Source organism: Copadichromis virginalis, linkage group LG12 (assembly GCF_057382275.1).
Source record: "Copadichromis virginalis isolate Kocher_CV1m ecotype Utaka linkage group LG12, C_Virginalis_male_GT1.1, whole genome shotgun sequence".
Classification (NCBI taxonomy): Eukaryota; Metazoa; Chordata; class Actinopteri; order Cichliformes; family Cichlidae; genus Copadichromis; species Copadichromis virginalis.
In genome coordinates this window covers 26,245,678-26,271,608 of record NC_140629.1, presented here as the reverse complement: position 1 = coordinate 26,271,608, position 25,931 = coordinate 26,245,678, and the positions used below count along the sequence as shown (strand labels likewise).

At 41.1% G+C, this 25,931-nt stretch overlaps 1 protein-coding gene across 4 annotated transcripts in view; it reads left to right on the top strand.

Annotated features, from left to right (window-relative positions):
* The window catches only part of pde4d (phosphodiesterase 4D, cAMP-specific), a 153,629-nt gene that overhangs the window by 100,212 nt on the left and 27,486 nt on the right, over positions 1 to 25,931 (top strand). The window contains exon 1 of one of the 4 annotated variants that reach the window (XM_085475685.1): positions 17,208 to 17,642. The exons of the other annotated variants lie outside the window; for them this stretch is intronic. Within the exon in view, the coding sequence (XP_085331811.1) occupies positions 17,578 to 17,642 (65 nt within the window). The 5' untranslated portion in view covers positions 17,208 to 17,577. Of the gene's footprint in view, positions 1 to 17,207; positions 17,643 to 25,931 lie in introns of those variants that run through there. 4 annotated transcript variants of the gene reach the window in all.

Below are 25,931 nucleotides of genomic sequence, written 5' to 3'. Positions count from 1 at the left end.
GATGCCCTAGGACCTAACAAGTGAAGCTGGAAACTCAGAAAGAGCTCATTCTTTACTTGAGAACTGGTCTGAATGTACGCATTACAACAGTGAACTTTACCATGGGACACTACATTATGTGCCGCGGCCCACGTACACTGTGGGGCAGTGTTTGTGGATATATAGCTAAATAGATTTTTTTTAAAAAGGGGTGCCTAAGGGGTGAAAGGTTAACAGGAAGCGGGACCAGCGCTGACACAGCTTTGGTATGAAGCCTGGACAATGCCCAGGTGCTCCCACTGACAGGTCCATGATGCACCTCGGTCATTTTCCTTTTAGAAGGCACTCCTGGATATGGTGAGTATTTGTAGTGGTGACGGTTTTAAACATGCAGCTGAAACTGTTTGTTTCTGGTTTTATCTTCAAGTGGGTTTACTGTTTTGTTCTGTTTTTTTCCCCAGAAGTTAATTTAAAACACGTGAAGTTGTGTATTAGCACACGCACAGTTTGTGCACGTTTGTTGATTTTATAGCATGGTTAGAGTTCCCTTAGGTCTAGCCTAGCCCAGCCTTGTGGCATTTTTGTCCCGAGCTTGGCTCAGATGTGTTTGGGGAAATTTATTGTTTAATGGGCCAGACATTTCCTGTCATTTTCTCCCACACTAAATGCTTCAGTTGATCCATAAATGTGAGAGCGAGTCAGGAATAGTGCACGCGCACACACACGCGCTCACAGTGGGTGCTCTAACACTTAGACCCCTTTTTGAGTGCTGGAAAAATATTTTGATAAAAGGGCCGTGCTGTTAGGTTTTTATTGCTGTTGTTTTGATTAGTCATACTTAGGATGGCTATCTTATGGGAATAGTTGCCTCCCAGCTATGTTCAAACTGGGAGGGACACAGCAGTCAGTGATGTCATTAGAGTGGGCTGTTGGGATATGAGCAGCATTCTTATTTCCAGTGGTTTGACGTTCTCATGCTAATCATGCAAAATAGATTTAATGTCAGTGCACTCAGAAAAGGACTGATGTGTTATTTATTTATTTATTGATCTTCTAGCTTCACCATGTTTTTGGTATGGCGCACAGTATTTTAGGATTATCCCGGTGTAAACTGGTGCATGATGCATGTAAAAGCAGAGGGATAATTCGGCTGACATATCTGCTTATTTTGCACAGCATGTGCATGATAAATGCATGAAATAGATGTCGAATCTAAAACCCCGCCATGAACTGAGTGTATTGTTCGCCTGAATATTGCAAACACGGGACCATTTAGTGACATTTCCAGCAGAGACAGTGAAAATTCTGTAGACGTGGAAAGAGCACAGAAGAATAAATGTGATGAAGCAGATGGATGCGATACACGCAAGCGTGTCCACCCAGCTAGTGAGACATACGTATACAAACACACACTTGCATGCACACACAGGGTTTACCTTCCAGTCAGGTACCAGATTACAAAAGCAGTACCTCCTTGGTAACACTGTACATGCACATACTGTAAACAGATACACAGCAAAACATCCTGGTTCCTTCTTCTTCTTTCCACATACACTGAAGTGATTATCATGCATGCAATGTCAGGTTGTGTAAACATAGCCTGGGGCTATAGGGGCCTATTGTGTAAAGATTAAGTGAGTTAGCCTGTAAGTGGTAAGTCGCTGTACGTTACCATCCAAGCCTGTCTTAGGTTTTTGCATTTTCATTTGCACCTAGTTTACTCTCTTGTTGCTTCACCTGAAATTCACAAGCCACAAATGATAAACAATCATAAATAATCAAAGCTATTACAGGTATTTGTATAATCTTCCATGGATGAGATTCTTTGATTTACTGGAGCAAAATCTCACTAATGCGGTTCACAGTCTGCTGCACTGCGGTGCTGAATTGGATGGATGTAGCAAATATCGTGACAGTGTTGGACAATTCACGCCTGTCACAGTTGTCAGAGACTTGTATCTGAAAATGGGCGATGTGCTTGTCAGACTCGGTTTATACCTCAGGCAGGATTCCCCCCCCCCCCTTTCTCTACAGCACTGACTGATATGTTGGTGTGTGAGTGAAGAGGAGCTTTCAGGAGGAGCTATTCATTGCACCGTGATAATGGACACATCCCCTTCTCTGCGTGTTAAACCTGTGGCATACGAGTCAAGCAGCACTGAGAGAAGAAGGCTGATAAAGATTAAAAAGATAAATCCATTCCTGTCTAAAATATGAATTCATATATGCACTCACCCACACGCGAATACGTAACTGGATTCGTTGAACCTTTAAAAGCTAAAATAACGCATTTGAGCAGATGCGACTCACTGCACAAGCCATGGAAGAACATTATGCACCCTCTCTTTCTCTCTCCCTCTTTCTGCCTCCTCACTGCATTATTGTCAGGTTATTTTTACTTTTTGCATCTGTATCGATCACCGTGCTTCCAGCCTCTGTATACCTGAAGTTAAAATACCCAGGCTCTCGAGAGCTGTGCAGTAACTGCTCCGTCCTGCAATGTTTGACTGTGCTGGGTGTTGCCCACAGGCCCACAATGAATAAACTGAGATGTATGATTGTCTAAACTTCATTAAACACTCACCAGAAAGGAAATGAAAAGTGTGTGTAGTAATCCAATTAAGTGAATCCAGCGCCTTACAGGCTGGGGAGAGAGAATAGAAGAGTCTATATTTAGAACATGGGCTGGAAATGAATTGCCGCATCGCTTTTCTCTGTTCCTCCCTCTGCTTTACATTGGTGGTGTGTACTGTCACTGTCAGTTATTACTGTACTGTCAAATAGTACATTTTTGAGGGGTATTTAAAAAAAAAAATGCAAGCAGTTGGAGTACATCAGGTCTCATTCCCTTCCATTTCTCCCTCCTGTCCTTAACTGTCGTTGGCCCCGAGGGTGGCTACCTCAGATGTACCGCATTTTGTCAGTAAGATAACAAGACACAAGACATTGTTATCTCATTTCTTTGAGGCCTTCTCCCACTGCACATTGTCATTGATTCTGGGCCAATCCCAGCCAAACTTTAGATTGCTTTCTATCACTCTGAGTTACTTTGCTGGGACTGAGGCAGAGATTTTAAAATGGGCTTTTTGGAGGCTGCAGAGACCTGCTGTCACTTTTGGGGAGACAAAGTCATCAGTCACTGGCGTCCCGGAGAACAGGAGTATATGTATGTATGTGTGTGTGGAAGAGAGAGAGAAATACAGCGTTACTGCTCACCTACAGCATCAATCTTTGCCAGCCTACTGTGCAGTGTGATGCTGATATATTCAGCCTTATTAAAAGCTCTCCTAATTCACTCCCCCCTATAAAGGCCACACAGTTTAACACGGTTTCTTCTTCACACATTTTCTCACGCCGCATTCTTTCTACCTGCTTTGGATCGGTGTATGGTGAATGAAATGATTGATAACTGCTCCTGGCTTGTATGCAGCTCAGATTATTTTGCATTTTACAGTGCAAATCAGAGCATCATGAAAAGAAAAATACTAGCTATAGTTTGTGCCAAGAAAGCTGTGACCCAGCAGTGTAACAGGATATTGTTGAATGGTGTCTCTTGAAGCAGAAATCTACCAGGTTCTTCGCTGCACTGCTGGTTATATTTTAATGATATTGGCTGCTATGGTTTGCATACACAACTGCATCTTAAATCGATTGTAAATTTTAAGCTTAGCTGGTCTGCAGGGTGCTTTGCAGCACGGTTGCCGTTCATGCACAGACACACTCATGTACCAGCGCCTACAGAGCAGCCATGTAAGGTTCTTGCCTGCCATTAGGATCAACTGGGGCCTCTGTGCCTTGCCTTAAGGACACTTGGATGCATGTGGATGGGTAAGGGGGAGCCAACCTTGCGATTAGTTGACAAGCTGCTCCACAACCTGAGCCACGTCTGCCTCAGAGCAAACAATAAAATAACCAATTTCAAACGCATCAAGTCAACATGATGACCTGTTATAACTTGTCTGCACTCTCAGTCATACAGAGAAGCCAGCAGCTGCATATCTGACAGCCCAGTCAGGCCAAAAGATCTATGACTATTTAATTAATCTACAGTGCAAAAGCAGATTGGGTGGCAAACACCTACGACAAAAGGGCTGAATTATTATTGTATGTAGTCTCTGCTCATATAAAAGTCATACATTGTGCAAGCATTTCTTTAGTAAGAATTTAGTTGGAGCTTTGCCATCCCAGCTTGAATATAAACTTCCTTGAAGCCTGGCTGACATGTTTTTACTTATATTTTTGAGGTTCTCTGTTTGGCACACGCTGCTGCGGACTTAAAGACTCAACAGCAGTGTTTCCATCTCTCTGTTGGAGAAATTTCATTTAGCCCCTTTTTTTGAATTGCTAAATGATCATTATTTCACAGCTATTTTCCCAGGACATCTTGCTGTTGGTGCGTGTCTGTCAGAGCACACACAGTGACTCAGTCAGTACTGGCAGTCTTGAGATTTTCTTTTTCCCCAGCCTTCCACTTGCTTCATCATCCAATGTATCTTTCACACATTGCTGCTCCTGGATTTCTCATTGTGTTATGCTGCCTCTTATTCACGGTTGATCCCTTTCTCCTGTGTGTAATACAGCAACTCCTCATGTGTTACATGAAATATACCCAAAGAGATGCAGTCCATGACAACTAGCGTCCAAAGGCGCTCTTGTTGTTGTTCATTACAGCATCGCACAGCCAAAAGCACGCCTTCACTTTGGCAGACAACAATGGGCTAACACATTTTAGCTGCATTGGCAGTATTAAAATTATTTAATCAATTATCAATTTTATCCAGGCCAGACAAATAAAATGAATCAACCTTTGTTTGTTTGCTGAGTTAATGATGGACTGCTTTCAGCATTTAAAAAATGATTGAATAATCATATGCCATTTGTATCTTTGCATTAATATTCTGGTGGGTGATAAAACTAAAAAAATGCACTCACAGTATTTAGTGTGTTGGTATTTTCAGTTTTGAACTTTAAATACAGCTCTCAACTGGAAATATACACAGATATGATTTTGATTAATAGACACAGATCAAGGGACAGGGAGATTATCTATCTATCTATCTATCTATCTATCTATCTATCTATCTATCTATCTATCTATCTATCTATCCATCTATCCATCCATCCATCCATCCATCCATCCATGGCCTGTTGACTGTACAAAAGATGGAATGTTAAGATTTGGGCTCAAGGCAACTATAATTAGCATTTTCTTACTTCCGTTGTCCTTCATGCTACACAGCCTATTGACAAAGGTCCTTCACCGCTCGCTGTTCCATGATCATTTTGTTTTCTTGACATTCAAATGTCATTGTTGATTCAAAAGTGCTGATGGCAAAAAACAAAGAAATTAGGAAATATCATTATAGCTTTGTACGTCACTGTTTGACCTAAACAAAACCTCTCTTTTGCCAGCAGATGTTATCGGGCCCAGGCCCTTTCCTGGATGAACAAAGCCGCCCTCTGCGGCAGCTCGTTATAAACTGTCAGCGCAGCTAAAAACAAAAACTTGTAATGAAAGAAAAAGATGTGGAGAATAGAAGGTGTGTTGGGGTCAAGGGTCATATGGCTTCCATTTCTTGGCTGCTTGTTTTTGTTATTTAATGATTAAGCCCTTGTAGGTTTTCATTGCCAAACAGGTGTTTAGTAATCCATAAAAATTATGCTAATTTTCAGTTCTTAGTCACCCCATCAGCCGGGTCTAATTGAGACACCTCCCTTGCGATGCGTATCGTAGACATAGGAGACGGACACATCACACACGTACTGGGAGTTACCTCATAATAGCAGGAAAACATGTTGATGACGGAGTTTGTCTCTGGGGGGGAATTGCTCGTGACGATGATGGGGATTAGGATTGCCATGATGACGGCAGCATTTATGAGGAGGCATAGAAACAGATTAGGAGGATTTAGGCTGAGAGGGAGTCCCCTCACACTCACACACACACATTCTTGCATGCACACATACCTGACTGGATTTGGAAATATTACAGACACAAGCAGTTTTGTTATTTCAACTAATTCCAATCCCAAGACAAAGGAAGGTGAAGTTAGTTGTTGAGATGTATTTCTGGGTTGTTGCTTGTTTGTTTTTTTCTATATTACTATATTTTGCTATATTATAAAGCTGAGCAACAAGTAACATTCAGGTCCACATAAAACCACTAACCTGGACAGTCAAAATGTTACTGCAATGACTTGTTACAGATTTTCGGTTTCAGTTTTATTGGTGCATTGAGTTAGAGATCCTTTACAGGTGCTGCACATCCATTCTCTTTTTATAACCAGTAAACTAAACAGACTAAACAGTCTACATAATGCGCCTTTCTCGGTATTCTCATAAGCACTGGCATTTTATGAATGTATTTGTTGAGTGCTTCCTTTGAGGGAACTCCCACTTGCACAATCCAAACTGTTACACTTCTCATCCATCCGGTAAGACAGACTCTCACTCGCGGGGTGGAGATTAACACTCTCGCAGCAGGAAAGGAATGAACGTGGACACTGAGCGAATTTGTGACAACACTACCTGCACATATTCTCTATTTAACTTGGTACACAGGGCAAGCGCTGAAGCTGTCTGTTAGAGACTTTCTGCCTTTGTGTCTTCTCTAAATAAGTAAAAATCAGCCTAGTTTCTCTGTGCCCTGACAGTATTTACTAAGCCATTAAAGAAGCCTATGTAAGCATTATGCATTTGCATTAGTACCACTACAGACTTGTAATTTTTGACAGTGCAGCTCAGCAGTCTTTACTGTGAGAGGGACAAAGTAAAGGCAGGAACATGTTCAAGAGAAGAGCCTGTTTTTTTAAGTGTAGGCTTTGGAAGTTTTAAGCTTTGAACTGAAGCAAATTTGGGTTTTTGTTAAAAACTTGTTTAAAATAATTGAATATTTTTCAGTTATTTATCCATCCATTCTGCTAGTCTTAGAATTAGGAATAGTTGAACTAATAAAGCTGTTAAATTAGTTCATGCTCCCAGATGTGGTGACTGTTTCCTCCCTGTTAATTTAGTTGTTGTTATTTAGGAGATTTGCAACAGCCTAAATCAGAAACTGTCCAGCAGCATTACTGTTGTGTGTACTAAAAGTGCATGAATAGCTGTTTCAGTATTTCAGGTTTCATTTGCTTTAACTGCATTATCACATAAGCCATTTTCTGCCATGCAAACTGCCAGTTAAACTTCAGTGAGCTGAGTGAGGCTTGCAATCCTGCACAGTGGACAACACCTGGATAGATCCATGCCGCTGTCTCTAAATTTAGACCTTAATATCCAAGTCTTTGGGCCTGGCAACACACTGTTGAGTTGTCCCATTTTGAGCCTGTCCTTAAATGAAAGAAAAAATGAAGAAATCAGTCGACTTTACACATCTTGCTGATCCAAGCCTGCATACTGGGTTGTCTTCAAAGCATGGTTTAGTTAAAGTATTTACTTTGCTAATTTTAAGCTGCAGCATAACTCACAGAAGCTTTTCAAGACAAGGCTTAGTTCCTTTTGTCTTGCTGAATTTGAAGTGGTAGTCCTTATTGTTCGCTATTTGAACTGCAAACACAGTCGTGGTCTGCAGTTCATTAACCCTTCATGTAAGGTTAACAAGATCCCATCAACCATTTCTGGAGATTAGAGCTGTTTGCGTGAAAGGGAAGGCGTACCTAATAAACTGCATATGAGGAGAGACTATAATTAAGCTAGCCGCTCTGACGCTAGTGTTCCCTGGGTATGTTTTGAGGAACAGCTTAACCTGGATAATCTCTTACGGAGGGCATCCTTGGCGTATACTGGCAGGGTATCCCTTACATACGTAAATATGTGGCCTCGGCTCTTACTTACTCTCAACAGCGTGGTGATGTCATCAGGGTTTTAATGAGGGATTATTCTGACATCACCGGGACTGCTGCCAAGTTAAGCCTATTAGCCTCACCATGTGCTTGAGGTGCGCTAGAGCTGGAGTTGTGACCCTCTGTGTGTGTGTGTGTGTGTGTGTGTGATATGTAGGAGCTTATTGAGCAAGCTGTGCAGGACATGGGAATTTGCATTATTCTCCATCTATTCATCTTCCCATTAATGTGTCCTTCAAAAAAAACCTGCCTCAGCTTGCCAGCCAAAACAGTATCTGTGATGTCCATAGCGGAGTCTCTACTGAGTGGTTTTGAATTAACAACATAGCTGGTCAACAGCCGTGACAATGAAAAGCACTTCAAGACCCATATCATAATATTATTACTCAATATGTATTGTCAGTACACACTGGCATACTGCCCAAAGCACACAAAGGCTCATGGAAGTCATACCCAAAACAAATTTCATGTCAGCGCTTTGTTCTATTGTTCTAACGCGCGGCAGCAAGCGTCACTGAGAAAAACCACTTTTGAGATTAATAGTTAGTGCTGTGATCACATTTGGACTGTACAAGCAAAGGCTACTTAAACTGTTTTTTTTTTCGAGATTATAAAACCGCTAAATAGCATCAGCCTTAATTGTAAACAGTTGTCTTTGTTGGGGTTGCAGCCAACAGACTAGTGACTAAGTCTGTGCACCACAGCTGTTTCTAACAATGGAATATTAAAACCCCTGATGATATATCAACAACAGCTCCATGCCTGCAAGCCTAACCCCAAAATGTTTGTGGAACTTTTTAATGGAGACAATGTATTATAAATATATGCGATAAATGCTTCTATGTGAAATATATAGAGAGAGGTATTTCTTTCAATCTTGATCCTTCCTTAATCTGCAATGTGTGGGAGCATATATAAAAAGAAAATTAAAAGTTCTGCCTGTGAAAGAAGAAATAAAAGGTAGATATCATCCACATGTTTTATTTTACAGAGGTGGAACATGTAACTAACCCACAGCAATGAGTAACCTGTGTCCTGAACATATTAGACTGCCCCATTTTTCTTAAACTGTAATACACGCACAATATCAGCCAGTCCTACTTTAAACCCCTTTATATTTAGATTAGACACTTCTTTGTTTCATTACACCTAACAAGAAGATCCTTTGTCTTAAATGGAGACTACAGGTAAACTGACACTTCATTTAGAACTACCATCTTAAAGCAAGTGGCAGTTCATCCAAGTGTTACTACCCTAACCTTTAGGGACAATATACGTTACCCATAAGATCAGCTTCCAAATTATTATCGTGTGCATTAGACATTGTTCATTGCACGTTGTCCTTTGTGTATTTGCAAAAGTCAAAACATGTCTTGCAAAACTGCAACATTGCGAAACACGATATGATGGTAATGTTGCGATGGTGGTGTCAAAACCTGTATACCACCCACCCCTGCCTGAAGGAAGAGTAGTATTTGTTGTACTTGCAGGTGTTAAATGTATAAACGTGTCTGTTTCAGATATAGTTTGGACGCTGAGACACAATTAGTCAGTCTACATGAAAGCATAAGAAAAGACCTTCTGATATCACCCTCCATCATGACGATGTTGACCATGTAAAGCATTTAAAATTTTGCTATTTTATAAACTAAACCGTGAACAAAGAAATGAAATTGGCAGATTCAGGAGGAAGGAGTGTTAGTGGTTACTTGAAGCCATTTATGATCCTGTTCGCCAACTTTCTGATGTGACTCTGAGAGCTGTGCTGACACAAGTGCTTTTATGCCTCTGAGACAAAATCCTTCATGCTGGTGTCAATACACGGTTCTCACATTCATAATGTCCGGCTTCGCTTCAGCTTTAACACATCACGACATCTCTCTCTCGCCACTTGCGCTCTCAGTACTGCATGCAGCAGAATGCATCTGCACTTACAGAGAGCATATTGCACAGCATAACTAAGAGCTTTTGTTGGTCTTATCTTAAGCAGTCACGCTTCTCCAGCCTTTTATTTCTCCCTCCGGTCTGCGCTGCATGTGCTTTCTATTCTCCTCTGTACTCTGGTGAGTTTCTGACCTAAACAATAGGTGAGAAAGCTTAAATCCTCCCCAGCCTGTGACTCAGCTGGACATATAAATAGATCACAGGTAACTCATGCATGGCGGCTGTCACACATTAGGTGGCTGCTGTTTAGAATGAAATTCTTGGCAACAGATGTCCTTTCCCTGAGTGGACCATTGACCCTGTCAATTCTCCTTTTCTCATTACACAGTCTGCCACCATGTCCTTAGCAACTGATACCTGATTGGCTGCGAGGACCTACCTGTCCCTTTTGAATTCTGCCAGGTCACCATGGCAACCACATTATAAACATGAATCTAGCAGGGGGACTGTGAAGGCAGGCGGGAAGAGCGAGTCGAGCTGAGGCGAAGGAATTGCTCCTTGACACACATGACAGCTGCCTTTAATGCGGCGTGACTGGCAGAGAGCTGCAAATACAGTACCGCCTGAAGCTCAATTACCAATCAGTTGTTGTCTCTTAATCACATTACCTTTGCTGATTTATCTACTTGAAAACAAATATCCAATCACTCTAATCATATTCAGTCTTCTTGCAACGGTAGGTGCAGTTGCCATGGCCCTGAGCTGCTTCAGTAGCATTAATTCATAGTTACGACTCTCTTTTTCTTCTTATATCACACTACTGCCGTTCAGTTAGCTCAAATGGAGACGCTTTCTTCATTAGCTTCTCCTCTCATTCCCTGTCCTCGTATATAGAAAAAGCTTGGCAACAGTGGGCCAACTAATAAAGCCCTTTCCCTTTCTTATGCCTATTCCTCACAGCCCATCTTAATAATTGTCTTCTGAGCGCTTTAATAAGATTATCTTACTAATCTGCTGCCCTATAATCATTAAATCATTGAAGAAGCCATGAGTCACAGAGCAGTGAGAAGAGTATCTTTGCTGTTGCCCAAACTCTAGCGATACTCACTAAAAAGGCAGAGCTGTGACGAAATAGTAGTTGCACAAGATAACAAAATATTACAAAAACTGCAAGGTGCTGCATACTAGTCAGTGCTTTTTTGCTTTCTGGATCTCATCGGAATATTAAAAGAGCAGCCAATTAAGTGTAAATCAGTCCAGGCAATGAGAACATTTTTTATAATGGTACTACTCAGTTTTGAGAACCTTGAGTTTTTTTTCCACATTATTTGAAACTTTTGCCTTGTTTAACATGAGAATACACCTTTTCAGCGGTATTTATGACATGAAATGAAAGAAATGAATAATATTTTTAGTGACTTGATGTCATACAGTATGTCCTGCGGATTGCTTAATGCTTCTGTTTCTGTCTTCTCTCTGCCTCCTTCACTCTCCCACTCCCAGGGTGCATTGTCCCTGCCAGTCATGAGAGGACGCAGTAAATCGAAGCCCTCCTTGTCTCTCTGGCACACAGCCAGTTTGTTAGCCGTGTACTGTATTCACCTTTGTACTAACCTGCTACTACTACCTAACCTAACCTACTACTCTGCAACCCTGTCACCTGACCTCGTCATTGATTACACTATTCAGCTTTTCCCTCCACTGTTTTCTTTTCACTTTTCTTCTTCTGTGGCTCTGCAGTATTTTTTTTTTCCACCCTCTTTCCAGAGTTTAGTCACAGCACAGTCATGGTGATGAAATCCCTTTAATTATGATTTACAGTGTACTGTTAAAAATAGTTTGTATAACACACACCTTTGGTTTGAAAAGGTGTTGCAGCTTGCATGTAGCGCTCAGATACGGTAGTTCCAGTTTTATAGCTCTGATCCTCAGGGACACTGAGTAACGACAGTCAAACCGTCACCTGGCGCTCTGTCACAGCATGTCGCTGGCACTGATGGTGTGTGGCTGACTAGGCAGCTAAGCAAACATACGCTTGTGTTACAGGTTGTGTTTGTGAGAATACACAAGAGATGTAGAGGTCTGTATCACGTTGGTGTAATGACCTGTGTGTTTTATGTCTGTATATGTTGTGGCGTGTGTATTTATAATACTTGCAGTCAGACAGCGTTGTGTAGGTGTGTGCATGTCTGTGTAGGTGTGCTCATATGGTGCCGGCTCAGTACGAATGAAGGAGCCTGTTTTGTCTGTCATTGCGTCTGTGACTTTGACAGCCTCCTTGTCCACCCAGGAGCCGTTGTCACATGCTGGCTGCTTTTGTCAGAGCAGAGCTGAAGCCTCAACCCCACAGAGGTTTACCGCTCTGTGGGTTTGGGCTGCTTTGTGTTTGCCTTTTTTACCCACCTGTGCATATATTTTCCCTGCAGAGCAGACTGCCCCCTGCTGGCAGCTAAGAAACAAAACACTCCAGTGATTTAGAGCAGCGGTCCCCAACCCCCGGGCCTCGGACCGGTACCGGTCCATGAGTCGTTTGGTACCGGGCCGCGAGAGTTGAGGCTCAGGTGTGAAATGTATGGTTTTCAGGGTTTTTATCGGTTTTCAGCGTTATTTTGTTATCGTTTTGATCGTTAACTCGGTTTTCCTTGGTCTTTTCACGTGTGTTATGAATAAATCTTCTTTTTTTCAGTACCGGTACTAGTTTTATTTTGTTGTATTTATCCGCGACACCTTAAAGGCCGGTCCGTGAAAATACTGTCGGTCATAAACCGGTCCGTGGTGCAAAAAAGGTTGGGGACTGCTGATTTAGAGCTCTTTGTCTTTATAGCAGTGAAGTATCTGAAAATGATATAACATAATAAATGATAGTTGTGTCTTTTAAAGGCCATAAATCTCCTTGCTTAGTGGATCCCATTCCACTCGCAACTCTAATTATGACACCTTATCTTGCAAAACCCACCCATAGGCTTCATTTGAAATAAAATTAAAATAAAAATAATAAACATGCCTTTCCATAATTCGTTTACAAGTGTTCTGGCTCAAACTTAAGTTACTACTGTTCATTTTACATTTTGTAATATAGTGAAAGGCATGTTTTGTGCTGCTCTGCTGCCATCAACAGGTAAAATATAGGAACTACCAGGATGAAACATCGCTCCTATATGGAATGAGGTACTTTACTTCTTTTGTTGCTGTTATTTTTCAGGTCGTCATATTATGTGTAAATGTGCATTGCACAGTCATAGTTTTGCCCCCCCCCCCCCCCCCCCCCCCCCAAAAAAAAAAGAATTTAAAAGACACTGTCTGGTTTAACATATATTAAAGTATATTATAGCAACGTTATAAACAACCTTCCTCCTGTTTTGTGTAATGTTTACTTGGAGTACTTGGAAAGTATTATTTTACACATTGTACCATCAGTGTAAGCTAATTTCATCATTTGCATGATGGCCCATAATAAGTGGCTTAAGAACTCTTAAAAAACTGAGAGAGAATTTAACATTAAAACACTCCTTAGAAGCTTGTTATTTTATTGCTCCTCTATTTCCAAAATAGATTGGTTTAAATGCATGCAAGCCAGCGTGCAATCATCCCACCCAGTTTCTTGCACATTTTTTAAAAATCTTCTAGTAGTTTGCATGCAGAAGAAATCAGCATGGAAGAAACAAATTCAAGCATTGCTTTGCTCAGTTTCATTTTCTGAAAGAAAAGCTTCATTAGCTCCCTCTTCCTCACATGCATCTCCCCTTCCTCAGTCTCCATATTTCTCCATGCTTTCCTCTTTTTTAGTCAAACCCATACTGAGCCCTCTGCTCGCCTCTCCTCCCCTCTTCACCTGCCTATCTCTCCTCACACACTCCTCCCTCCTTCCTTTCGAGATAGCTCTATTAGGCGTGCCGCTCTGTCACTTCTCCCTGTTTCTCTCTCCACATCTGTCTTTGACGTGAGTCCATGTTCATCATTGGTTAAGAACCGCGTCAAAATGAGTTTGCCAGTGAATTATCTGTCTTTGGAAAAGATAGCCCGGTACCGGCACGCCTGCTCCACCGGGTCACCCTGTGCTACAAACAAGCCCATCGACATCAAACCTCGTGGCAGGAGAGGGTATGGCTCATCTTAGAAACTGAAACTATGTCGCAGAGGGTATGCCAGAGAAGGGACCTAATTTTTTTTCATCTGCATGTTTCGAGTTGTTGGATATTCAATGTATTCTGCTTTTTTTCTCTCTTTTACTTTTTCTTTGTCTTGTGTGTCGAAATTATGGAGTAAATAAGAACATAAGTGGTAAGAGAACTCAGAAGGGAAATTTAGTGAATCTCAAGGGTAGTTATGCGTCAGAGTAATTTCTCTTTATTGCTTTGTGTGTATATTGAGACTATGTTATATGCATGCGTTTTAATTTGTGTTTGTACTACTTCTATAAATGTACACAAAGTCTGTGTGTTCACTGTTATCAGAGCATTAACTGATAAATAGTTTCACCTGGACAACACAGACCTGGAGCAGTGTTCACACCCAAGTGTTGTGTAAATGGTCGTTGCTTGGTGGCTGCTTGTGTTGTTTAGTTTAGTTCTGCTTTTTTTGTCTTGGCTCTGCTAAACCTTTAGTGCTGGACTGAATAGTGTGTGTGTGCATTTTTGAGTGTCATTGCATCTCCATGAGGAAAAATGTCTTCTTTTACAAAACATGGTTGCGAGCAAGGTAAATGAAAAATATGCAGGTCCAATCAAGTCATTATGGAAAGCTTCAAGTCCTTCTGCAGGACAGGTCCCTTCACTAACTAGACCTGAGCGTAAGCCAATCATCGGAGCACTCTGTCCATTAAGGCTCACACAGAACTGTTAAGACCTTGTTAGGTCAATTTTCCAACTGCATTTCTCTGACAAACATGTACCCCTGAAACTAAGTGTGCTCATCAGCCTGTGCGTGCGTGTCTGTGTGTGTGTGTGTGTGTGTGTCTGTGTGTGTGTGTGTGCCTCTGTAGCATTTAAATATGAAGCAACAGTAATGGCTGGTGGCGACTGTAAACATATAGATATGGATGGAGCCCTGTCAATACTGTGACCTGCCATCTGTGCTTCACTCCCTTAGTTAAGTGCTATTTATATCAGCGTTGGCTCGGGCACCATATACTGAACATCGTCCACGAGAGAGGCTCTTTAAAAAAAAAAGAGAGGGCGAGAGAAGAAGAAATCAATAATGCTGTCAATTAATGAGGTTGCTTCATCCATGTTACTGGTTTCATAAGAGGAATATACACATTTCAACACTAGGTGGCAGTAGTGTTTCTCTGAGTTGCACTGAATTGCAGAGTCTGCTATGCAGTTGTTTTAAAGCCAGTAATTTAATGTGCTTATTAGAGAGTAGTTAAAGTATATACAGTATATTCTGAAAATGTACGTATACATGTTATAGTAATTGGTTATGCATGTGTTATACATAGCTTACTATAAACAATATATAACTAAACATAACAAGGCATAAAACAAGTGCTAATAGCAAATAAAATGTAAAAATCCCCCCAAGAGTACAGCAAGTAAGACCCTCACTTCACACATGTGTAAACCACCCACCCCCTCCTCAAACGATCACACCCAACTCTCTTCTTAAGCAGGATAATTTTGTTCTTGATCTTTGTGTCTTGCACCTCTGTGCCCCGGGGATAACGGCTTAGTATAGACTAAATACTCACTATGTGTAAATGTGTGTTTGTGTGAATAGATGCGTTTGCTTGTGGGTTACATTTTTATTCACAAGATACAGTAGGGAGGGGAGCCGTATATTGGTTATGCTCAGAGGGATTTGGGACTCGTGCGGTTTTAACGTAGAAGAGAAGCTGCCAGTTTTCTGAGGAATGTCTTTTGTTGTTCTTTCTCTGACCACATGGAATGTGCAGACCGTGGTAATAGGATTAGTTTCACCACTTTGGCCATGTTATAAAGTACATCATTCTGCCATGCTACACTGAAAGCTTTAGATGTGCCTATTACAATTACTTTGAATCACATGACTGCATTTTTTAACTGTATAAAAAACTACCAACCCATCTAAGGCACTGCTTATAGAGGCAGAGGCACTGAGATATCCATCAGGGTGAAAGCTCTCAAAGTGTTCATTTTTGGTCTCCCATGAAATCTTAAGTGGATAGTATGTAAACCTAAACACAGGGCCTCAGCATGAGATTTAAGACAAGCAGGCTAGTGCTTTGTAACTGTGCACATATACGTTTTTAGTGGGGATTAATTTGTTACATGTATACATGTACGGTTAGTGGACCATGTCAATACTGTGACACTTTCACTTTCCTCAGGTCCTCATGGTTCTTCCTTCCTGTGCATTGGAAGCAGATCCTTTTATATAAACTCTGTCTTGTATTGAATTGTATATGTAAATCCTTTTTCTGATGCTTTTTATCTCTTGCTCTATTTCCACTTTTTCACAAAAGACGAGGATAACTCAACTGATGTCACTCGCACTGTGGGTGACAAAGAAAATCTTCTCGGCGCTTTCAAAATAAAAGTGCTCAAATAATGTTTATTGTTATATGGATTGTTTTTTTCCCTGTTTTTGCACTTGGTTGGAGATTTTTATTTCTTAGGGCACAATTGTTGTTTTTTTCCTTTGATCCCATATTTAAAGCATTTTTTAAGCAAATAAGCAAGCTGTGATTAAATATTTTTTAATCAGACTCTCAATAAATGCACCATACTTGCATCTGAATATTCCCTGTGTTGTCTGCTTGGAAGGTGCCATATTTCTTTTGGGATCACATGCTGCAGATGCTGAATGACTGGTGTGACAGACAGCTGTCTGTTTGGGCCTGGTAGAGCCAGTTGAGCTTCTTATATATGTATCTTGAGTGTGAGTGCTGAAATGAGATCACTTAATGTTAAAATATTTAAGATAATAGTGGAAAGAAATGTATTTTCCTGAATACAACAAGGCAGTCAGACTTTATCTTGTTGCCATTTTTAGAAGTTTAGAGGTGAATAAGTTCATTTTTATATATATATACCCAAATTTCCCCTTGTGGAACAGTTAAAGGATTATTCTATTCTATTCATATCTTAGCAGTTTATTCCCTCAGTGTTTACTCTCAATTTGAGTGATGAGTCTTCACAGAAGACACCTGTGTAGTGTGGTTGTACCTTTCTGTATCAGACTGTCTTGACCAGTGGCATTCATAGCTGCTGGTTTCAGGTTACTGTGATAGCAGAGTGATTGACACTTGAGACTATTGTTTGAATTGCCTGGGGATACAAGCCCCGCCCTTTAAAGAATTACTACTACCAAAACAACTCCTCCCACCCAGGACATAGCCCATAGCTGCTGCTCAGGGAAGAAGACAGAGTGGGGAGTCATGTAACTCTTTGACAGGGACACATATAAAAGACAGAGCAAGGGAGACAGAGGTAAGGGGCGGGAGGGGGGGAGGAACAGGAGATCTTATTTCAATCAGTCGGGGAGGGGGGAAAGAGTGAAAAAGAGTAACAGAGCAAGTGCATGGCTGGATTAGGAAAGTGGAAGACCACATGCTGATCTGGCAAGAAAGATAAGAGCAATTGAGTGAGAGGGAGAGGAAGAGCAGGGTAACAAGCCGCCTACTTTCAAATGATCTGAGCTTGACGAGGAGCAGCAGCGTGGTATTGTGCTGGGACGGAGGTTTTGCTGTTGAACAGCTCGGCAGACCTAACCACTCTACCGTACTGTGGGAAGTGAGCTCTCTCTGGATCTCTTCAGACCAGAGAGGACTTTAGGAGCACAGCGGAGGCTGGCCAGTGGGCTCCAGGTGGCCCAGAGGGCGGGTGTATGTTTGGTTCTATGTGCATGTGGACTGCGCATATGTTTTGTGTTTGAATGTGGAAAGAAGAGCGAGACCATGAGTATCATTCTTAAGCCACGGTCACGCTCCACCAGCTCATTGAAGAACACAGAGGGAATATGGTAAATAGACCAGAAACTTTTTCCCTTTTGGCTGCGTTTCCATGTTAATCCTGCTGCATGTGTTTGTGTTTTTTGTGGTTTGTGTGTGTAGGTGTGTGTATTGCTCTATTGTTCTCCATCTGCCTGTTTGTTTCTGTCGCAAATATTTTTTGCTCTTCCTTGCTGGCACAGTCAAAAATCCTTCCTTTCATTGTTTTTGTCAGTGATGCTTTACTGTGTGGTGTGTAGCATCATTCTTCTCCAATCAAAACTTCTCCCACATGCCAGTTATGTGTTTCAGGGACTGTTTTCTGTGGCTTCCTCTGAGATCATGAACCTTACTATTTGTTAGACTGCATCAGACTACTTCATTGACATGAGTCTGGCTCGAAGTGATCCCAGAGTCTTACCCTGAGTATGCTCTTCCCAACTCTCATCTATTCAGCCGAGGAGATTATTTAAAACACAAGACAGCAAAGGCATCATTCATCAAGGAGCGTGTCATGTTGCACCATGCGCTCTCGTGTATGCACATGGCTCCCATTAAATTCAGGATGCAGAATGCAGTGCCAGAAGCGCAACTTGTCCTGGCGTCCCCGGCTTGTCTCCTTCCCCCTCCTGCCTGAGCTTGTCCTTGCCTGTTAGCATTCATGTCTGTATAAGAAACTGCCCTGTGGCTTGAGCTTTGGCAGTTAAAATTCACTTTTTTCACATGGATAATGGATCAGAACAACCTTAGGCAAGTGTATAATGTGCTGAAGTGTCAGAGGTGATGGCAGTGCTTGTGTGGCCCAGCAGCACGTGTTTTAAACCTGACCGACCTTGCGTCAGTCTTCTCACACTGGTATATTTTAAACAGCTCTACAACCTCCCCAACAGAAAAACAAGGCTCAAATGAAGTGAAGACATGCAGCAGTAATTAGGTCTTCCACTGCACTAGTTTCTCCAAATAGTCCTCTTAACAGTCATTACTGTACCTGATACGGTTTGAGAGGGTGTAAAACTCACAGTGTGGCCGTGCATAAAACTGACACTGGTGCTAGTGGTGACTGCAGCATGTAGCTTTCTCTCAATAAAGCCGAGAATCTGGCAGTGCTAGGTTTGTATGAGCCATCTTTTTGAACAACTACCAAAAGCAGCACTCAGCTGGACGAAGCATGCCGCCTCCTCAGTCTGTCCTGCCCTCCTCTCTTCTGTTATTTACTGTTATATGAAGGGTTCTTTCACTAATTCACAGCACTGCTTCTCTTTCATGGTTCTTATTGCTACACTTAGAAGGCAAACATAGATTTGTGACTAATAATGGCGCTTTAAATATCTGAATCGTTAGCGTTATTTCAAGTTATGGGTGACTGTAGGCTTTTTTGTAGCTATATGGTTATGGCGACAGAGCGTGTGTCTGTATGCTCAATTGAATGCTCATGTGATTGCGTGTTTGAGTCTGTATAACACTGTTCCGCGGCCTGGATGTGCGATCTGTCCCCTGACCTGAACAAACTCAAACAGACCCCTCTCCACCCAACCTTGCAAATGTAGGCTTGTGTACATGAACTTTTGGTATCCATCAGAGTGTTAGCTCAGTAAACATGGCTTGAGTTTTGGAGGTGATGGATAAGGAAATGGGAAGGATCGGATGTTTGTGATATCTGGTTAACTTCATACCTGAAGAAGCGCTTTTTCCCCTTTTCCACCCACTTTGTAATCATCAGTAATATCTGGTGTGATCAGATAAAGAATGAAAGAGCAGGAAATGTGTGATTTTAAACTTGAGCGTTTGCATCTGGCTTTTGTCAGTCCCCGTTGAGCATTTCAGGCAGGCAGTAAATGCCAAAGGTTACGTGTCTGGCCTGTCATAGGGCCTGAAAATGTGCAAGTTATCAAACATTTTTCCCAGGTTTGACCTTTAGCAAGCCAGTCCTAAGATGATGCATTAGACTGAAAATAGGTCTATATTTAAGTGGAGCTCAATGTATGTAGGAGCAGAGCTGTGTTGCTTTGCTTTGAAATATGTGAACCGAGATGACGCAGCATTGCCATGGTGACCTCCGTCTTTGTCAGTCTTTCATGATTGACTGACTTTTCTGAATGGTGCAGAGAGTGTGCGCTAAGGTAGTGTCACAGCTTACAGTGAAGGATTGGCATTATTGTATTTGACAGGGCAAGAAAAACCAGATGGAAGAAGTGGGAAAACAAGAGACTGCAAGAAGCTGGGAATTAAATTCAAACAAACATAAAGCTTTACTGAAAACAAGGACATTACAATTTGCTTTCTTCTATGTTAGAGTTACACTTAAATAAACTCCTATATAAAATGTTACCATCACTAAAATTCACTAGTCAGTGACACAGTGAATTTCAGTGATGATTTTAAACGCCAAAGACAGATTTTTGATGCATTTGCCAACGGATGAGTGCTAATTTCATGTAATGTGTGTGCATTTGCAAAGCTGCTTGTGCCAATGAATGTGTGACGATGAAGGGCTGTGCATGAGTACGGGGCAGATAGATGACGAGTGTCTTGGTTATCAGCGAGTAGTCTGACACTTATCAGCCTGACCTAATGCATTTAGGGTATTGGCCTCCTCATAGTCTGTTTTTTCAGTTACTCATGTTGTTGTTGTTGTTGTTGTTGTTAATTTAATCTGAAAGCAGCCTTTTCTGTCATTTTTAATAAAATATGACAGGGAAAGTGCTGAGCATTACCATGGTACAGTATTTTGGCCAGGTCTCTTAGTATAAAAGCGGAACAGCAGACATGAGGGAGCCATTCTCCCATTATTAGGTTCACCATTGTGCTTATAAGCCTGTGCAGAGAAGAAGGTTGAGCCCCAGATGCTCGCACAGCTAAATTTCTTTCCTTTAGAGTCAGAGTCGTTTCACTGAATTTCCTTTTTCTAGACTCATCACAACTTAATCTTAGAGGTATCATAACACCGTGACACAATAAATGAGTGCTCACCGGTCAGAAATGTGCTACTGTGAGGAGTATGTTCTTTAAAAATGTTAGCGAGTTGCTACAGCAACAGTAGCTAGTTATAAGCTAACATTATACCAGCTAACATTAGGTTCAAGTGTCCAAAAAAATCACACTTTCCTTCTGATAAAGAATTTAATTATATTCTCACATCATGTTTCTTTGCTAATTACCCAAGACTGAAAACTTCTATGTTCATATGTTGATTTTTATGCTTGAACACTTTGACGGTGTCATCTTTGCCTCAAGATGGGACTTCACTAATAAGCGGGTGACGTGTCTGTGGTTACGTCCAACTTTTGTAGACAGTTTTTAAATATTATTTTATGATAGTTAGTTTCAGTTTACTAAAACATACAATATCAGTACTAGAGCTGGGCGATATGAGATTTTTTCATATCACGATATGTTTTTTTCATTTCAGGCGATAACGATATCTATCACGATATAAGCCAAATAACTATATTTGTAAGATTTAAATGTGCCGTTGCTCACAAGTAAAATGTGAAATAATCAGCAGCTTGTTTTTAAATATTTATTTCCCATAATAAGTTCAACAGGGTAGATGTACTTAAGGAACATGAGACTTTTTCAGATAAATAAAGGCAAATATTGCAAACTACACAAAAGGCAGCCGCTAAAGCGTTTAAGTTTCAAAACAGAACAAACGAAACAGACTAAATTGTCAATTCCACTTAGAAACAAAATATTAATTCTAAAAATAAATCTTAGTTTGTTTTACAGAAGAACAGACAAAACTGACTAACTTTTGTCAATATCAAATAAACTGAGAACTAAAAGGAAATTCTCAATCTCTCCTTGTTGTATAGCTTAGCTTTTCAAACAGTTTTAACAGTTACTTTAGTCTGACAAAAGCCGAATGACGAATTAGCGCTTCCAGTCAGAGACTGAGGCTACGTCCACACGTACACGGGTATTTTTGAAAACGGAGATTTTCCGTTTTCGTTTTAAAAAATAATCCCGTCCACACATAAAGGCAGAAATGAAGGAAAACGCTGCTATGAACATGCCAAAGCAGCAGGTGGCGCTAGATTCCTAACCGTGCAGAAATGTTGGCCAATCAGAAGTCTAGAAGCCTCGGTGGGAAAAAGTAAACAAAGCTGGGGCATAGAAGCAGAACCGAGTCGTATGTGTGGACGGACAGTAACTGTGTGTATATATGTAAGCATTTAAACACTGCAGAGAGTAGAATTAACAGTAACAGTATTGTAGAAATTCATTTCACCGAAACAATAACGTGGCGCACAGTGTGACGCATGCACCAGTTTATTGTATTTCCAGACTTGCTTTCGGCACAATTTACAGTGCACGCTACTCTGTTTTTTGTCAGACTTGAAATAGCCGAAATACCTTCACACTACGGAACTTCTATGGCTCTTCCGTTCGACAATCTCTCCGGCATTGGAACCATCATCTGTTTTCTCTTCGGTCACGCTCGGTTGATTTTTCTAGTCGGCACACTCATTTCCTCCATTACGCGCTGGCTCCATTACCCGCTGGCTGCTTCCCAAACAAACACACGTGCGGCTTGGCACTTGTGCTGTACGTAACAAGTCACGCGACGTGACGCTGCGGCTGTGATTGGTTCGGCTCTGCGCTACTTAATTTAGATTGGCTGACCTTTTTTTTTTTTTTTTTTTTTTTTTAAGAGGACGAGAGCGGCGAGGTCTATCGCGATAGCTAATTTCTCTATCGAGTAAAAGTTATATCGCGATACATATTGTTATCGTTCTATCGCCCAGCTCTAACAGTACCAAAACAGCTCTTTTTGTACTTCAGAATGAAGAATTTAGACATAATTTTAAAACCTCAAAAAAATTGTTGCTTTTATTTTAAGTATGCAAAATAGTCAAGTCACTCTGTACTGTACTGTACTGTACTGTATTTGCATTACATCCAGTGTTACCTTTAACAACTATTCAAAAAGTTTGCATTCATAGAAACTAAAATCAAGCCAGGTGCACATGTACTACCCAACAACATGGTCGTTTCCGAGACAGGTTCTAAACTATCATAATTTTAGTTTCAGACATATGAAAAGAAAAAAAAAGAAAAGTTTCAGACATATGCTACTTTTTTTTTATCAGAGCACATTGTGTTTAGCCTGTGTGCTTTTCAGTGGTGAAAAATCACAAAATAAATCACGTACATTTAGGACTGATGATACCATCAAGCAGAGGTGTTGGCTCTGCAGTATCTCCAGCAAACAAACATAGCTTTTCTGTTATTCAACATATGCCTGCAACAAATGTGTCATCCGTGCCCACTCTTCCATCTGTGGATGTTACAGTACTGTGGGTTTTTTTTCTTCTTATCTTAAGTCATGGGTGGTTGTTTTGCATTTAGAGCAGGGCCAGGTTTACCACACACTTCAGGATCATGTACCTCACGCCTACAAACATGCACGGGATCACAATCCTCTTAAATACATACACATTTGAATGCTTATACATGCGCAGTTCTTTCCTTGTCCAACTCTGCTGCCTGCTCCCCTCTGTGCCCTCGGCTTTCTAAAATAAATCCAGTGTCATCTTTCCTCTGTCTGCTTCAACGCGTCTCTGTTCTGATTCGCACAACTGCACACTTTCCACATTTAAATATGCATCAATTTGATTATTTATATATATTTTTTAAAAATGATCCCTTTCACTTTTTTTCAGTTTATGAGATCTTTTTAGACACTGTGCATAAACTCAAAGGAAAACATTGTGTCGCCATTACGTATTGTGTCTGGTACTGGTGCAGATTTTCTTGTCCACCAACTCTGAATGACTGTTGGAAAAACAGAGCCTCACTATCTGCAACTCGGCTTATTATTTGTCAAAGACACTTGTGCACTGACCTCTTTCTCCAGTGCATCTCCCCGTAGCTCTATCACGTCATCTCCCGTGGTGTTTGTAATTGCTCAAGTGACCCAGGGCTAAAAATGAATGAGTCAGTGATCTATGCCATTTAGAGTGTGTGCTGGAGACGGACGGACAGAATGGGAGAACTGACGGAGACAAAAATGATGTAGAGCCAGACACAAAAAGAGAGGCGATAAAAGAGCTGTGCAGTGTCCTTAGGCATGTATGTGACCCAGCCACGTCCTGCAGTAGAAAGTCACAGCAGCCACTATTCATCTATCTCAGTGCGCTTAAAGTTTCTTATTTTTAAATGGACCACTGCTTTGCTACAGTAAATTTGAAAGGTTTTTGGCAACAGTCCACCCTCCCTTTTTCCCCCCATGCAACCCAAACTCAAACATGAAACTCCACTCCTGTGAGAAACTTTGCTCCAAATATTCATGTATGCTCTTGTAGCTGCGCACTGTGGATGCCACGCACTCTATAAGGTACTTTTATGTTAGCATGTGTGTCCTCTTCTCTTTTTTTTTCAGTGAATCATCTTCTCACACAGGCCTGATTTTGAGCTTTACGTGTAATAGAGAGACATATATTTATATAAATTAATAGGTTGGAAAAGTGCATTTAATGAAGTTTTTGTTATAAACTTGTGTATAACTATAGCTATTTGGCATTTTAACCCAAATTGACAAACCTATTCCAAGGAAGCTTTCTGACCATGTGCAAAAAAGGAAAGGCCAGTGTAAAACTAGCCTGGACTCTTATTATCTATTCGTCTGTCCCTTATTTTGTCCAAGACAAAATAGTGAGGCAACCTTAAACCTTTCAATGTGGAATAAGACAAGTGTTATCCTTATGATGTTCAGCAGATGGGATGTCTGGAACTCTATTAAAGAGCTTTCTGTCATCAATCTAGTGCTTGCAGATCAAATGTTTATTTCCTTGCCTATTATATATATCTCAGTTCTGGATCACTCCTTTTTGGGTAAACAGAGGATTTCCATTCTCTTAAGCCCTGAGGTAACACAGGGGTTTTCCCCCCTGTTTTTTTTTAACAGTAATTCTCATGTATTTACTCATGTGTTGTTGTTGATTGTCACAACATAGTCATAGGGGTGTTGACGTTATTCTGTTCTTCTGTTTTCTGCTTGCTGAACGCAGGAAAAAAGCTATATATTCCCACTATGATGTCATTGCCCGTTCAATACCCCACTAATTCAAGCACATAGATCCATTGTGTCATTCCTGAAGAGGGTGTGTCAGTGGAATGACACTGTACACATACCCTCGCATGCTGGGAGAGGGGTTACGTGTCTCTGGTTTTAGGCGCAAATGGGAGTAGACGGTGATGTCAAAGTAGGTGCGATAATGAATCGGTCGTTACGCATATGCTGAGTATTCTCTTTCAACACTTTCACGGTGTCATCTTTGTCCTGTTTGCACACATGAGCCGCACACCCATTAACACTTCACTACAGAGCAGCTGGAGAACGGACCGACTTGTGCAAGGAATGACAACTTATCAGTCACTTGTGTGAGTATGTGTTTTCACAACTGCAGTGAGGAAAACAGATGGATTACCTGACGTGATAAAAAAAGTGTGTGGAAAAGGGGGTTGTGTGTGTGAGTGAAGATAAAACTGGTTTAGAGTGACACACTTCTAGAAGAGAAGTACTTTGGGAAGGAGATGGGGTGATATGCAAGGCAAGAGCTGCTATAAGAGTTTGAGTAGGCATGTGTTTGTGTGTGTGAGAGAGAAAGATGGATATAGTCATGTACCATGACTGCAAACTACTTTGCAAGGTGACAAGGGCAATACCGTTGCCTTTTCTTGCATAAGGCAGATAGCCAAGCTATCAAATTCCACAATCAAAGCTTGCACTTGTTTATCTTTCTGCCACTCCATGAGATTACAGCGGTGACATTTAACCATTTAATTACTGTAGAAAATATGCCCAGCATGTCCTGTGTATTACCTTGGGTATCTGACCATTTAGATGCGCAGATTACAAAGTAACTGCACTACAAACGTAATCTGCTTTATTGTATTCCTATTTCTATACCATGTATGAAATTCATACATTGGGCATCAAATGGATATCAGTGACACTTGGATTATAACATGTAACAGAGAGAGTGAGTGGGAGAGAGAGACAGCCCATCCATAATGAATGGTCCTAGGAGTGTAAGGCTGATACTTGGACTGTGTCAGCGATATTGCTCTGGGGGAGGAAAATTCAGCATAATGACTTGTTCTTCCTCACAAAGTCCCTCGTGTTCACAAACAAAAACCCAGATTTTGTCATTATAAAGTCATTAGATGTAGCTCTTGGGTCAGTGAGTTGTCTTTTGCTTAGCCCCCTTTTTTTTGTAACCATCAACCCGGCGGCGGGCCTATTTTATAAGCAGTCTTCAAACGACTGTAACACCTTTACCATTTGTGCAAGAGACAAAATGCAAACGGTTTCG